General features: G+C 44.3%; 2 protein-coding genes across 6 annotated transcripts; both read right to left on the bottom strand.

The window, feature by feature from the left end:
* Positions 1 to 2,578: 2,578 nt before the first annotated feature.
* Positions 2,579 to 4,063, bottom strand: LOC147477820 (uncharacterized). 5 transcript variants are annotated; one of them, XM_086584131.1, is made up of 5 exons: positions 3,892 to 4,043; positions 3,702 to 3,805; positions 3,390 to 3,509; positions 2,784 to 2,917; positions 2,579 to 2,679 (listed from the first exon to the last, which is right to left on the bottom strand). In XM_086584131.1, exons 1-4 carry the CDS (start codon positions 3,937 to 3,939, stop codon positions 2,824 to 2,826), a joined length of 366 nt encoding a protein of 121 aa, XP_086440257.1. In that variant the 5' UTR covers positions 3,940 to 4,043; the 3' UTR covers positions 2,579 to 2,679; positions 2,784 to 2,823. The 5 variants fall into 5 exon arrangements, 3 of the variants coding, with proteins under 3 accessions (XP_086440257.1, XP_086440260.1, XP_086440258.1); XM_086584134.1 differs by lacking the exon at positions 2,784 to 2,917; XR_015208751.1 differs by lacking the exons at positions 2,579 to 2,679; positions 2,784 to 2,917 and adding an exon at positions 2,968 to 3,162 and having other exon boundaries at positions 3,892 to 4,063.
* Positions 4,064 to 14,137: 10,074 nt separating this feature from the next.
* On the bottom strand, positions 14,138 to 15,062 carry LOC147477821 (uncharacterized). Its single transcript, XM_086586090.1, has 2 exons — positions 14,707 to 15,062; positions 14,138 to 14,623 (listed from the first exon to the last, which is right to left on the bottom strand). The coding sequence occupies exons 1-2, from the start codon at positions 15,019 to 15,021 to the stop codon at positions 14,138 to 14,140; spliced, it is 801 nt and encodes a 266-aa protein (XP_086442216.1). The 5' UTR covers positions 15,022 to 15,062.
* Positions 15,063 to 15,873: the final 811 nt, after the last annotated feature.

Consider the following 15,873-nt stretch of genomic DNA (forward strand, 5'->3'; position numbering starts at 1 on the left):
AAAATTTTAAATACATTCTCATACATTATACGCATGTGTATATTTTAAATCGAACATATATATATTATACTATACGTAATGTGTCATATATAGAATAAATACCACATGTACCACAATTGTTAGTTAGCATTGCACGTATTCGTTATCTAATATATATACATGTAATATATCAAGTTAGCACGTACACGTTCATGCATTAGTTAATATAGATAGTGCATTAGTTAATTCATAGTATACGACTACTATACGTAGACGAGACGTAAATATTATTATTAATATTTATAATACACATATTTAATATAATATTATAAAAGATACATTTAATAACACACATTCACTATTATGCTAAATGTTATATATACTTAGTATAATTTTACAGACTATCCTATATATAATAATAATGTTTGGGTTTGTCTTTATTTAGTGTAATATAATACTAAATTTTATATATCAAAATCAAACTAATCGGTTCTGGTTTCGGTTTGGGTGCCCATCAGTTTTTTACTATTCAGTTCTAACGGTTTCGGTTTTTTTATCAGGTTGGTTCTTGAAGACCCACTTTAAATGGGTCTAACATTTTAAGACCCAGAACTGCTATAAACGGTTCCGGTTCGGGTAATTGGGTACCCATGCACACCCCTAGTTTGGATACCTAATTACCTTAACACTAGACAAATCCTTGAGTCAACCCTAACGTACTGTATAGAATTAGAAAATCAATTCTATTACCAGAAAAAATATCATACACTTAGCGTGCAGTAGCACATATCTACATTGCCAGTTTGCAATTACGCTATATATGTTTTTTTATGAGGGTTAATTGTTTGATTCGGCCATGATAATTGCACATTGCGTTTCAACCAGCCATGCCTTATAATTTTGACCAATTCAACGGGTTTTTGACCTTTTTGCCCTTCTTTACAACACTCTCTCCTTGCGTACTTCTGATGTGACATGCACAGTAATATTTATCCGTTAGATTCACTTAGCGATACGTACTAGCGATTAATGACCGTTGGATTTCAACCTACCAAAATGAAAACGGACTTTAGCTATTGTGGGAATTAGGAAATAACAACTTATGGATATACTATCAGCAACTTTTTTGTTATTTTGTAATTGAAAGACGAGACAATATTTGCCTCGTTTTTTGTGCCAACCTCAATTTTTTTTTACAAAGCTCCAATACTAAACTTTTTTCTCTAGGTTTTTTTTTCCCTCTACTTTGTCTTCTCCTTTTCAATTTTTCTAAGTATTTTGATAGATGAAAATAACTCAAACCTCGATAATGATCAGTTTTGATGTTTGTTTAGTTGTCTTTAGTCTTGGTTTGTTTCTACGTAGGTTTATGTTTCGGTTTGCTTCTTTGTGGTTTTACGTAGAAGTATATGTTTTTTTTATAAGGTTTCCATGGTTGTTTACTATTTTCTTGTTGATTTTGTTGTCATAGTTATGGTATTTATACAATGTCATAAATGTAGAACAATAAATAAAAGAACTTTATTGTCGTTTTATTAAAACCCCTACTTTTTATTGTGTTAACTTTGTATTTTTGCAGGTTCATTCGATATGCTTATTTATTATGATGGTGAAATGAAATCTGACAAGCATGGTGTGATGAAGTATATAGGGGGTGAGGTGAAATTGAGAGTGTTTGATGTGGATACTCCCTTTGAAGGATTCATGTGTCTTGTTGAAGCTGTTTCATCGCGCATGAGATTGAGTTTTTCTGTTAGGTATTTGATGAACAAGTCCCCTTGTAGAATCGTTGAAGAAACCGACTACTTGAACATGATTAAGAAGCAGAAGAAGAAAGATAAAAAGTATATGGAAAAATAATAACAAAAATCCAACAGATGAGGTCTCACCAACAAAAAAGAACCGGAAAGCTCTAGAATCACAATGAACAGATGGGTAATAGGATTTTATTGTTTTGTAGGTATAATTTTCTTCAATGAACAATAGAGAAAATAATTTGACATTTTATTTGCTTATAAATTATGTTTTTACATGTCTTTTACAAGTTAATTTGGTTTTTTTTCATTATGTGAATAATATTACGATTTCAAATTTATTTATGTCAATGCTATTACAATTTCAGAGATCTAATAGTTGGAATAACTGAAAAAACAATAAAAGAGGATGAATCAAATTAGATAATGGAATGATAAAGAACGACATAATTCAGACTAGAAAGAATATACTGAGAAATCTAACCTTTCTCCCTGTTAAAGCATAAAATAAATTAGATCCTCCATTTCATTCTTGCTCCAACCAAAATATGAGAAAGTGAAGTTTTCTTCAGAGCTTTACTTGCATAATTTTGGATAGAAGACCAAAAATTGGATTGAAATTGGAAGTTGTATTTGCCTCTCTTTGCGTTTGCCTCTCTGTGCTGCTGAACCCAAGAGAGATGGAAGCTTATCATGTTCCAAACCCAGCATAAATATAATGTAATATTTGAAAACATATCTGTAATATTTGAAAACATATCTGAGAGAGAGAGAGAGAGAGAGAGAGAGAGAGAGAGAGAGAGAGCACTTCCTCGCCTTATTAGGTGTTGACCTTCAACTTCCTCGGATGACGATCTGTAACATAGTTATCTCCTTTCATAGGAGGACATGTCCATATATAGCATGTTGAAAGACCCTACTTCTTGCAGTAGCCTAGGTAGCCAATCTAATTAGGACAAGCAAAAAAAGAAGTCAGTCATCTCTTAAGAACTTCTAAAGATACTATATTGTGTAGTGAATCAAATAAGTACATAAAAAATAGTCCATTACCAATATTTCATGGCAGACAAATATTCGAAGAGCTTTTCCATTAACCGTTTGTACTAGATACAAAGCCAATTGACCCCCGATACGAGCTCTCTATCCTCTCCCCATAAAACACTTTGCAAGATCCAGAACTGTAGCTATATGTACATGTGGTATTTATGCGATTACTAGAGACAGAGATCAACCATTTCAAATGGAACTATCCTTTTAACTAAATATATAAGATCCAATTATAGTCATATTCACTGACGAGAACAATATAATTTATTTCGTTTACATTCTTAAATACCATCACTTTCCAGCTTATTTCTCACATGGATTTGAAATACTTTTAGATCCTCTGTGAGCAAAGGGACGCCAGGAAGCATTTTATGAATCAACGCTGAAAAAATGAGGATTGTTATGTGGATCTTGAAGGGGAGTCGACTTGCCCTACTGTGTATCATCTTTTTTGATAATGAATCCACAATTACTGATAAAAATTAAAACCTAGAATCAGAAAAATGAGAATGGGTGTCCGGCCTGGCTTTCTATATGTATTGCTAGAGTACCTCTTGGAATAAATCACGACTGGGACAATAAAATGTTCAAAGTTTAATTACCACTCACATTTGCTCAGCTTCCAAAGAAGCACAAGCCCAGGTGGGGTGCTCTACAACTCCATATGAAAACCTTTGTCCAACAAAAATGTTACAAGGGTTGACCCTGCCAAGTACCCAATAGCACAGCCTGCAGGAAACATGTTAACAATCTATCAATAGCTATATTCAAATCAGTATGATTAAAATTAAAAGGCAACTTTGAATGGATCTTAAACATTGCTGATAGTTGATAATGCAAAATAGAATAAAGCTCAAGATATTTTGAATTTTTGAGCTTTCTTGTGGCCCACAGTTGCTCAATTAATATTCAGATTTTCACCCAAAACTATGGTCATTAATAACAGAAGCAGCCAACCAAGCCCGCTCAAATCCCATGCAGAGAATGTTAAAAGCCATCATTCTCTTCTGGAACAACAAAATGACCTGACACGAAAAACATTTTGGGATCAACATAATTTGAAATTCTATTTGCAAATAAACTATATAATAACGCATGGAATATTTCCTACCTTTGATCTGCAAGGGAATTCTTTAGGATATTTATCCTCAACAAACATCCTAAAGAATTATAGTGGTAATCATCAGCCTTTAACAAAATTGGTTTGACTCTGTCTTTCATTCACCGAAGTCCAAACTTGAGCTGCAAAAGAACCAAGTAAAAAAGGATGATTTAGTTTAAGTGGTAGGGCTACATATACAACAGGCATATAGGGGATGGACAATCATTTTGTGACGATTAAAATTAAAAATAATAATTAATACACTAAAAAACAACATTACTCGGGGCAAGTTTTGGCATAGGGATCTACTATAGTGGTTATCAAATGGTGGTCCACTTGATGTTGCATATGTGCAGAATTTATATCCAAGTTAGTGCTCACTGCACTGTTAGCAATATCAATCCAACTTCTTTTATGTACCTTTGGAAGGTAAAATAGGTATTGCATGACGTACCATTTGTGTAAGGTCCCGAGAGAGTGAAATTAAGAAGTTTATGTCACCCAAATTTATCACTGTCTGGAGTGTCTGGTAGAGTCCACCCTTTGAACATGCTCCTGATTCTTCGAATCTCACTCTCATTAAATGTATTAGAATGGTTATTGAACTCTGGAAACAACTTCAAGTACATTCTCAGTCGAGGTCCTGCTTCCGAGCTAAATGAATCAATATATAACTGATAAAAATTTATTTTAAGACCACTGGTTATGAATAAGTCTAACAATGGCTTCATAGACTAATATACCAGCTAGAAGTCATATCATTTGAATCGAAACTAATGCACCAAGGATCTCGATTTTGAAGAAGCTATACGATTGACGTGGAGTTGCCTCCCAACCATATGCTTTGCAACTGCCTGAGGCCTGAGAATTGTGTTTCTCAATAGCATAAACATGTTCTTATAGAGCTAAAAAAAAATGTAAAAAGAAGAGAGAGTCCAGTCGTTGCATTAACCACACAGCAGCTGAAATCCATTCTCTTAAAGTACGAGCATTCAACATAGTTTGTGTAGGGGAGCAATGTTCCTTAGGTAAGCGATCTCAATACAATGACCTCCAGGACCGATCTATGAAGCAGCTCTCTAAGAAACATTGCATACGCGACTTCAATGCATCGACCTCCAAGAACGACCTACGAATAGATCCTTTCTGGTAGGTGGTACGAACGAAGATATCTCGGTACGAGCACATGGCTAAAGGCAGAACGCCTCGGGTAATGATCACCACCAAGGGTAATCATTACCAAAATCTTGATTGTATTTCCCACCACCGGGAAATAGGGGTAACCTCGCCAACACCCAATCAGCACACGACTTATAATATAACCAGCTCAACACTCATTCGCGATCTCCACCTTACACGTGTACCATAGACACACGTGCCTTCTAGATTGACATTTCCCTAAACTATAAATACCACTTGATTGAACTACATCGGGCCTGATTCCTCTCTCCCAAAAAGGAAAATAAAAAAGAAAAACCAACAAGAGGATCGTGGGCGGTTAAGCCGTAGTTTAACTTCGGTCCCAACAAGAAACCCAAAACACGCCTTTACATTGGTGCCGTCTGTGCTTTCGATTACTTGAGAACCACCTTAAATCAGTGCATCCATCCCCAACTCTCAAGCCCACGAAGCATGGTCAACCTCGAAGCTCAAGTCCAACACCTTGCCCACCAGTTGGGAATAACAAATGAGAGCATTTTCTTGCTCAGGGAGGAAAATGCTACTTTACGCGCTCAGGTGGATAGTTACCAGCAGCAACAAGTCGGTAACGGAGCAGAGAACGGCATCAACGACGTTAATCAACAGATTAACGAGTTATCACAAAGGATTGGTCAGAACGCCGTAAAGAAGGATTCAACACAGATTGTGCACAAGATGCTTAAGACATATCGCGCGTCTCCATTCAGCGCAGAGGTCCTCAATAAACCCTCTCCACAAGACTTTATCCAGCCACGCTTTCCCATGTACGATGGCAGCACGTGCCCTGGTCAGCATGTGGCTCGCTACATTCAGAGTTTGGCACTTTTACGTACTCACCCGAGTTTGATCATCTCCACTGCAGATTATTTCCAGCCAGTCTCAAGGATGGCGCTCTTGATTGGTTCTTTTCACTGGAATCTGATTTTATAAAAACCTTCGAACAGCTTACTGATTTGTTCGCCAGCCAGTACGTCCACAACAGGCGGAAGAAGGCAGATCTTGATTCTTTGTTTCAATTATCATTCAAGGAAGACGAAACTATTCGTGAGTTCCTAAGACGGTTCAAGGCCGAACTGTTGTGCATGGAAAGCGGCTTGAAAGAATCTTTTCGCCATTACCGCCTTTTCCAATGCTTGCCGAAGTCGCGTAACACCGACCTCTCCGTGTCGTTGATGAAGGAACGCCCAGAGACACTGTCCGAGCTCTACGCTCGCGTGGACAAGTACATCAAGTTGCAGGAAACTTTGAAAACTCTACAGCTTAGACGAGAACCAGGAGGTGGCAGCAATTTCAGATTGTACTCCACGGGCCAAGAAGCGCTCTAGGTCGCTTGCACCAAAAGCCAAGATCCGGACGGACAATGCCAGAGAGTTCGCTATCCGACGCTCCCCGGTTACATGCGGGTAAGATTAAGCGAGCCCCATTCTTCCGGCCCGCTGTGAGGCAACCAATAGATCGACCTGACAAGCCATTTTGCGCATTTCACAACGCAAAATGCCATGAAACTGATGCATGCTGGGGGCTTAAACATTATCTCCAGGATCTAGTGGAAGCCGGCCATATAAAACAGTACACTAGCATTCCTGATGGCGACTTGCGTCACAAACTGATGGCTCGCCGAGTACGTAGTCGATCTCCACCTCGCCCGTCCTCCCAAGAGTTTCAAGCTCGCCCTCGCAGCGCGAGGAGGGCGCCCACGATCGTTCGCGCCACAAGCGAAGGCAACACTCATCCGATCGTGACAATGATCGAACTATTCACGTGATTACTTTCCCGGACGATTCCGTAACCTCATCCGGAGAAAAGACGCCGTCGGCGCTTCTTCGTGAAGTCTATCATTTCACTTCTTCAGGCACTCCGCCTGGCGTGGTTCAGTCGCAGCCGCCAGCGATATCACTTTCACGGAGGCCGACTTAAGCAAAGTTTGCCTTCCTCATAATGATGCATTGGTAGTCCATGTCAAAATTAGCGACTGGACAGTCAAGCGCGTCCTGATCGACCCCGGCAGTTCCTGTGACATCTTGTTCTACCACACCATGCAAGAGATGAATCTTCCCAAGTCCGTCCTTGTAGACCCGATCGCCCCCCTTTATGGGTTCAATGGTTCCAAGGCCGATCCCATTGGTGATATTATACTTCCAGTGTTGGTGGGATCTAGAGAGGACAAGATCACCTGCAATACACGGTTCTGCGTTCTAGACAGCAAGTCGCCATACAATGCCATACTCGGACAACGTTGGATCCATCAGATGCAGGCGGTACCGTCAACTTTGCATCAAGTTCTCCGTTTCCCAGGACCTCGAGGAATGATGGAACTTAGAAGCAATCAACTTGAAGCGTACCATTGTAACCAGATCATGTCAACAAGTGAAGTGATCGCTGCGGAACCGACCCGCCACACATGAACCCGCGGTTACCAATGGCACATGACTTAGTTGTCGAAGTCCAGCCCCGAACTGCCAAGAAGAACGCTGGGGGCTCTAGCAAGCAGATTTTCTCTCCAATGCAGATACCCGCACTTGCTCCCCGAAGTCCCGCCGCGCCAAAGAAAGATCTCCAAAGATTGATCCACCGACAAGAATAACCGTCGGTTAAAGTATCAGAGGTCGTCTCAGCTCGTGTTAGGCCGCCACAGATGACAGCAGCAGCCACACCATTAATGTGCATGCAGCCAGGTCCCACTTCCCGTGTCGTGGGTACCCTGTCGGCGTTGCGCCGATAGGTCGCCTTCCACCCGGTGACCCGGTCATGTCGTCCCACAAAGTGTTCAGACCTCCCCCGATAGCGAATCGCAAAAGCAAAACCGCCATCGATCATCAAAAACCTCCAAATGCCGCACAAAGAGAAAAAAAGTGAACCTAGGTAATCAAGACGACCTTAAGTTTGTATATGTAGGGGCTAACCTCGACCCCACAATCGGGACCCACCTTGTAAATTTCTTATCTATGAATAAAGATGTTTTGCTTGGTCGATATCGATGTGCCCGAATAGATCCCGCAATCGCATGCCATAAATTAAATGTTAATCCCAATGCTAGACCGGTCCGACAACGACCCGCCGCCTATTCTGCGTTTTCAAAAGCCATCAACGGCGAGGTCGACAAACTCAAGCAAGTCGGTTTTATCGAGAAAAGTAGACTATCCGAATGGATCGCTAACATCGATGGCGCATCCAAAAAAAGCGAACGATTAAGCTTTCGTCAATTTTACTGAACGTAAATCGAGGCCACTCCAAAAGACGGTTTTCCCTACCTCGCGATCGACCCGACTTGTCGACCGGAGACTGTGGTCATGAGCTTCTCTCCTTCATGGGCTGGCGCACGATTGGGTATAACCAAATCCCACTCTCGCAGAGGAGGATCAAGAGAAGACCTCTTTCATTACAGAGCAAGGGATCTATTACTACAACGTTCTCCCATTCGGCCTGAAAAACGCCGGAGCAACGTATCAACGCCTGGTCACTGACATGTTCCAAGACATGTTAGGCGACACCATGGAGGTCTACATCGACGATATGGTCGTCAAAAGCAAAAAAGCCGGTGATCACCTCGCCCACCTTGAACAAGCGTTCTCTAGATTACGCCGTACGGGCATGAAGCTAAATCCAGAGAAATGCCTTTTTGGAGCGTCCTCCGGCAAGTTTTTAGGGTATCAAGTGTCTTAGCGAGGGATCGAAGCGAATCCAGACCAGATCCGAGCGTTCTTAGACATGCCCGATCCATGCACGAAGAAACAAATACAGAAATTGTCAGGCATGGTCGCTGCACTCAACCGATTCATATCAAGGGCATCCGATAAGTGTAGACCGTTCCTGCAACTCCTTAAAAAAGGCAAGCAGTTCTCATGGAGCGATCAGTGCCATCAAGCATTAACACACTCAAAGAGTACCTCACCGCCCGCCTTAGCAAACCCGTAGATGGAGAGCCTGCGGGGCTCTATCCGGCAAGATATCGATTTTGCCATCATCTCAGTTCTCTTCAAAGAGAAAAACAATTCAGAAAAACCGATCTACTTCACAAGCAAGACGCTCACGACAGCGGAAAAGAATTACTCCTTCCTGGAAAGAGCCGTACTTGCTTTGTTGTATTCGGCACGGAAGTTCAGGCCTTACTTTCAGGCGCATCAAATCAAAGTTCTTACCGACCTCCCATTGAAGAAAATCCTCCACAAAGAAAACAAGACTACTCGAATGGCAATTTGAGCCGAAGAACTCGGCGAACACCACCTGGAGTTCGTACCACGGATTTCTCAGAAAGGACAGGTCATCGCCGATTTTCTAGTGGATTTCCCCGTTGATGACCCCAATTGGGAACAAGAAACCGACCTCCCAGATTCGAAAGAGCACATCAAGTCCACCTGGTCTCTCTTTGTAGATGGTTCTAGCAATCCTGGCGGCAGTGGCATAGGGGTTGTCTTAGTTTCACCCGATGGAACGGTGATGGAGAAGTCTGTTTTGGCATCGACTTCGCAACTTCCAATAACGAGGCGGAGTAACGGTGTCGTCGATCGGGGACTTCAGATATGGCTGCATTTCGGTGTCAAAGAGCTCCAAGTCTTTAGTGACTTCGCGGTGGTTGTTAGCCGGTTGCAAAAGAGTACACTACCCATGAAGCTAATCTTTCAAAATATCTTCAGGTCGTTCATCAATTATTGCCTTCTTTTAAGCAGGTACACATACATCATTTCTTGCGTGACGAGATCCGTCATGCGGACAGTTTAGCTTACCTAGCAACCCAGACCCCGAGCTGCACCCCAAGACAACTACTCATAGAAGTAGTCGATCGACCTGCGTACCAAGTCGAGCACACCTTGACAATAAGCAACCTATTCCCTCTATCCGCCAGTCAGTTGAGTCAAACATGGATGCAGCCTATCATCGACTATATCCTGCACGGCGCGCTCCCTGAGGAGCGTACCAAGGCTAAGCAGATCCCCTATCAAGCACGACGTTATTGTTTGCTCCATAACAAATTGTTCAGGAAATCTGCTGGTGGCCCACACTTGCGGTGCCTCACTCCAGAGCAGGGTCAGTTAGTTTTCGCAGAAATCCACGAAGGAGAATGTGGAAATCACGCCGGCGGTCGCTCTTTAGCCCATAAGGCCATTTCGCAAGGATATTTTTGGCCCCGTATGCAGATCGATGCTAAAGCATACGTCCTCAAATGTGTCAAGTGTCAAACATTTGGCCACAATATCATCCAACCTGCTCGCGAACTGATCAGTATAGCAAGCCCATGGCCATTCCACATGTGGGGCATGGACATCATGGGACCATTCATCCCACAGAAAAGTACGGGCTTCCGCTTTGTCTTAGCTGCAACCGACTACTTCACCAAGTGGGTCGAGGCTATTCCTTTAGCACACGTTAAAGAGTCACATGTCAGAAACTTCATCTGGACTCACATTATCACCAGATTTGGTTTGCCACATACATTAGTAATGGATAATGGGCCTCAGTTCAAAGGCAGAATGGTTAAAGAGTTTCTAGCCAAGTGGAAGATCGTTCACGCATTTTCTACTCCACGATGCCTTTCGAGTAATGTAATGGTCGGCGAAGCCCGATAACAAAGCAATCTTGGAAAACTTGAAGAAAAAGATTGAAAAGAATAAGAGCCAATGGCCAAATCAATTGGAGAATATTCTATGGGCTCACCGCACCAGCTCGATCCAGTACCGGCGAATCACCATTCTCCTTATGTTATGGCACAGAAGCCGTAATTCCCACCGGCCGACGATCACTTACGACTCGATCAGAACTTGTCGAGTCGGGACACAACGACTCGTGTTAGCACGAGAAGTCGACCTGTTGGAAGAAAAGCGGGACTTAGCTGCCATCAGAGTCGCATCTTATTAGCAAACTCTGAAGAACTCCTACAACAAGCGAAGTTCATCCTAGGTCTTTTCAACCCTGGCGACCTAGTGCTGAAAAAGATGCAAAGGCGATTCCAAGTTAGCACCCACATGGGAAGGCCCCTACATCGTGGGCAAATTAAAACCGGCAATGGAGCATACTGGCTAAGAACCCAAGAGGGGAAGATGTTGCCTCGACCTTGGAATACCTATCTACTGATTTTTTTTTACCAGTAGCGCCATTCATGTTGTATATCCTTTTGTTCATATTAATGAAAACTAAGTTTCTTGTGTTAACTAATACAATATAATCTATTTACTTGTATTGACAAGTCAAAAGCGGTTTACCAAAAGATAGATAATCAACCGTTTATCGGGTCCGCCATCCTCACCAAAGAAGTGACGCGGTATCCGCGAGCGAAGCGCTCTCCGCATATCTGACTCTCACGGAGCTTACAGGGCTCTACAGCCTTTCCAAGTCTTGTTACGCCGAGGACCTATATTTCTAGGATCGACCACCACGAGAACGCTCTCCGCGAGCATACTGACTCTCGGAGCTTACAGCTCTACGACCTTCCAAGTCTTGTTACGTCGAGGACCTATATTTCTAGGATCGACCACACGAGAATGCTCTCGCGAAAGCATACTGACTCTACCGGAGCTTACAGGCTCTACAGCCTTCCCAAGTCTTGTTACGTCGAGGACCTATATTTCTAGGATCGACCACACGAGAACGCTCTCCGCGAGTATACAGCTCTCTGGAGCTTACAGGCTCTGCAGCCTCTCCAACTCTTGTTACGTCGAGTACCTATATTCCTAGACTTGACCACACGAGAACGCTCTCCGCGCCCATACAGCTCTCTGGAGCTTACAGGTTCCACAGTCTCTTCACTTATCACTCGTCGAACACCTATGCTCTAGGGTCGACCACATGAGTACAATCCCAATGGGCATTATGCTTACATACGCTAACACGCCCTGCCTAAGCAAGACATTCCCGGCGGCATTACTTATAAATTCGGAAAGAATACACCTAACGAAGAACTCTTCAACCTCGATTCATATCACCTAAGCAGGCTCCTAGCAGTTCTCTCTTACAAACAAGGCGACAAACGAAGTATAGTAACAGTTACATGAAAAACACTTCTGCGCGCTGCGCATTGAACTACAAACCACGCGCATAATAAGCAGGAGAATAGATGCAAACAATCAACTGTAGTCATGCGTTCTAAATCCAATCCATACTAGTGCTTGGCCATAGCCATTACAGCTCGTTTTACCGATCTGCTGGGGCTACCCAGAAAATCCAGATCGGTACATATTAAACAAAACAACGAACTGCCACTTCCGTGGAAACCAGTTCTCAAATCAGTGTAGCGAACTGCTCAGGCAAGCCTGAAAGTACAGCTCTATTGTTTACTCCCATATAATAGAGGCAAAATCAACACATCATCAAAAATTCCGACAAAGGGAAATACAGTACATCATCAAACATCGGTTAAAACATGCTTATCTTGGGGGGTCGCACTCCTGCCAGCACCGTGTCGAGCAGACCTCAGCATCACCCGCATACCTTGTTCCTGCGCTTCACCATCAGCCGCTCTCTTCAGGACATGATATTTCGTCCAGCGCGGCATATTCGGCACAAGCCAGGGTGTATGCTTTCTTTGCCTCGCGAGCGACCCCTTGGCATTTCTTGGCATAAGCAGTCACTTCACCCACCTCCTTATCTAGCTCAGTCAGGTCCGTAACCAGCGCAGCGTTCTCTGCAACAGCGTTCTGATATCTCATCGTCATTACTTCCAGCTTCCTTTTCTCAGCTCTCCGCAGTTGCCCGCATATGTTGACTCCCATGAGAGTTATCATCGCCTTCAATGCCTTGAACAACATTTTTCAGTCTATCATACCCGCAAGAAACCGCACAACCAAACCAAAGTCGGACCGAAAAGACATTCGAAACTAACATAAACACCTACTGCATCACGAGTTTACCAGACAAGCCGCCATATCCATCGTCCCTAGAAGCGTTTCCATGCTTTCATCCTTCACCTCCGCCTTATCACCATCCAGCACGGCCCCCTTCAGCAGGCTACTCGCTATGGGGGCGGAGTGGAAACTACAGTCTGAACGTTTCACTGTGCGTTTCTTCCCCGTTTTCCCCATATAGTAGAACTCGCTCCCCACATCCCCAGGTCGCGGGAACGAGTTCTCACCAGCACGTTGTGGCGACCTGATCACAACGCCACCAGCCGGACGACCAGCCCTCCTAGGTCGTTTGTTGCTTCTGGCCCCCACCAAAGCAGCCTTCCGCTTTCCACGGTCTCCATGCACGTGAGGGGAGAACTCTATCTCCTCCATGACCAGTGGAGAAGTTTCTCTCAGACGCCCTCTTCCTTTACTCCGTTTGCTGCATTCTGCCATAATTACACCTACGAACAAAGAAGATGCAGTCAGAGTTAAAGACCGGGGCAGGATTATGTTTAGCAAGACATGTTCAAATGAAGAGAGCAACGTTACCTTTCAAAGCAGCGGTAGTGGAAATGCACAGTGCGAAGAAGAAGAGAAGCTGGAAAAAACGTTCAAACACCTTTGGTATTCCGCGAACAGTTTCACTTGTCAAGTAAACGTCTTTTCCAAACCACGTCATAATTACCTTGAGACGCCAAACGTCAGCCAAGCTGTCCGCCATCATTTGCCCCCTCGAGGCATTTCATTTTGTCTTTACGCGTGGCATTCCCATCAAAGCGATCGAGATCATCGATCAGGGGAAAGCGACAAAGAGAAACAAGTGTGCAACATCGCAAGAAAGCAAATAATGACCTTCTTTAAACGGCACTTTCATACGGTTAAGTTCTTTTAGGAGACTCTTTGAGACTACTCGGGGAAATCCAACCCGGCTACGCAAAAGTTAACTTCATATGGTTACCCCGAACTAGTACGGGATACCAACTCATTCAACAAAATAGAATACAACAATGCAAGAAAGGCGAACTGCCCAGGTTACCCCAGGAAACCAGTTCTATTGTATCGCAGCATATAAGCTGATAAGAGACATTCAACAAATTTACAACTCGCCCTCCCCGGGCACCACAGTTAGTTCTGCAGCCTCAAAAGCTTCATCGACCTCAGCCTCCCTCCCGTCCACTACGATCGATACGCCATCCAGTTCCAAACTCATCAGCGCGTCAGGTGCAACAGCTCCAGCTTCAGACACCACGGCCTCTGGCATGATCAAGGAGGAGGCAATCGCCCCACCACCGTCTCCTCGTCGCACTGTTCCACCGAGGTGCGCGAGGCCGCAAAGCTTTATCGTGTTCCTCCTTCAAAGCCTTGTAATCCGCTTCCAGATCTCCGAAGTCCGCATCCAGATCATCATAGGCCTTAGTAGCGTCCTGAGCAACCTTCTTGCAGTGAAGGGCATAATCGTTCAGCCTTCCAATTTCCACAGTTGCGGCACGAACGTTCCCTTCAGCTCCTTCTAGCTTTTGCCTCAGATCTTCAGCTTCAGTATCTTTCAGCATCTTCGCCAGATTCAGATTTTCATGAGCCTTCCGCAGGTCCTCAAGCTCCTCACGCTCCATCTTAGCAGCGTCCTGCACATTCTTCAGCTCCTCTGACAGCTTCAACACAGACTCTCTATCCGTTTCAGCGAACTGCGCAATCTCTTTCAACTTTTGGAAACCACTGACAAGCTGCCATAGTCCACGTATATAAACAAATCAAAGCAACGAACATAACAAAACACGCTATATCAAAGGACGACAAACCCACGTACCAAACATTGCGCGATTTCCATCCGCCGTATGTTATCCGCCAGTCCCTTCTCATCCAGTTCCTTGCGATTGCCATCTAACGCGATTTGTTCCAACAAGCAGGCCGCTACCTTACTCGACCTGAAACTGCAGTCAGTACGCTTTATCGTTCGCTGCCCTCCGTGTTCATCTAAATACACAAACTGGGCCTCCAGGTCATCAGCACTCACAACAGCCTTCCCACTCGCCTTACGGGGAGCCTTCGCTTTCGCTAGCGGACTGGGTTCCCGTCCTCGTCGAGACGGACTAGATCCCACACCGAAGGTCGCCAAGTCCATGACCTGCTCAGGCCTCGCCCGACTCCGGCGCCCACCGCTAGCACCACCCCCCCCACTAGAGCTCTCCCCCAGGGCGTGTCGCACAACCTTCGCCATTCGAGCCCCCTCTGGCTCAGCCACTTCAGCTCTTCTCTTCTCCGACCTGCCCCTGGGGCGGCGGTGAAATTTCTGATCTCCGGTTCACAGAGGGCGTCAATGGTTAACCCTTCAGATCTAAAACTCGAACTACCAGCCATTTGCGTATTACCACCACCGGGGAGGGCGCGCCGGGGCGCCACGCCCGATCTCGGTCCTCCCGTGTTATCAGTCACTTACGCTTCTCCATCCCCCCCGCCGTTCGACCTAGAGCTTTCGCTCTTTTTGAGCCTTTATTTTCTCCCGGATCGCGATTACCTCCTTTTTCCTCAAAGAAATGAGCAAATTCGGAAGCTTTCGCGACGCTTTTCTTTCGACTCAACCGCGAACCTTTCTATCTCCCCGCGATCAGTTCGTGTCCGCACAGGAAATTCTGCAAACAAAACAAAGAGATGAACCAGTTAGAACAACAGTCGCTCACCCATTAAAGTGTCAAAAGCAAGACAAGCCTACCCACCGGCTAGGCTACACATCCTAGTTTCGCGAACCTATATCCACTAGCGGTGGTTGCCAACTAGCAGCAACGGCCTCTTCGTCCAGGCCTCATTGCTTACACCATCGAGCACAGCAGAACGCGTCGTCATGGTTTGCAAGCTAAAATTCAGATTACCAGACCGCCTCATTACGTAGTGCTCTATTATGTCAGACACCCCTATGTGGTATTCACCACTGGCATTCAACAGTCGAACACCTTAAATAGTCGCCAGGTGTTACCAA

The sequence above is a fragment of the Coptis chinensis genome, chromosome 9 (genome assembly GCF_015680905.1).
Source record: "Coptis chinensis isolate HL-2020 chromosome 9, ASM1568090v1, whole genome shotgun sequence".
NCBI lineage: Eukaryota > Viridiplantae > Streptophyta > Magnoliopsida > Ranunculales > Ranunculaceae > Coptis > Coptis chinensis.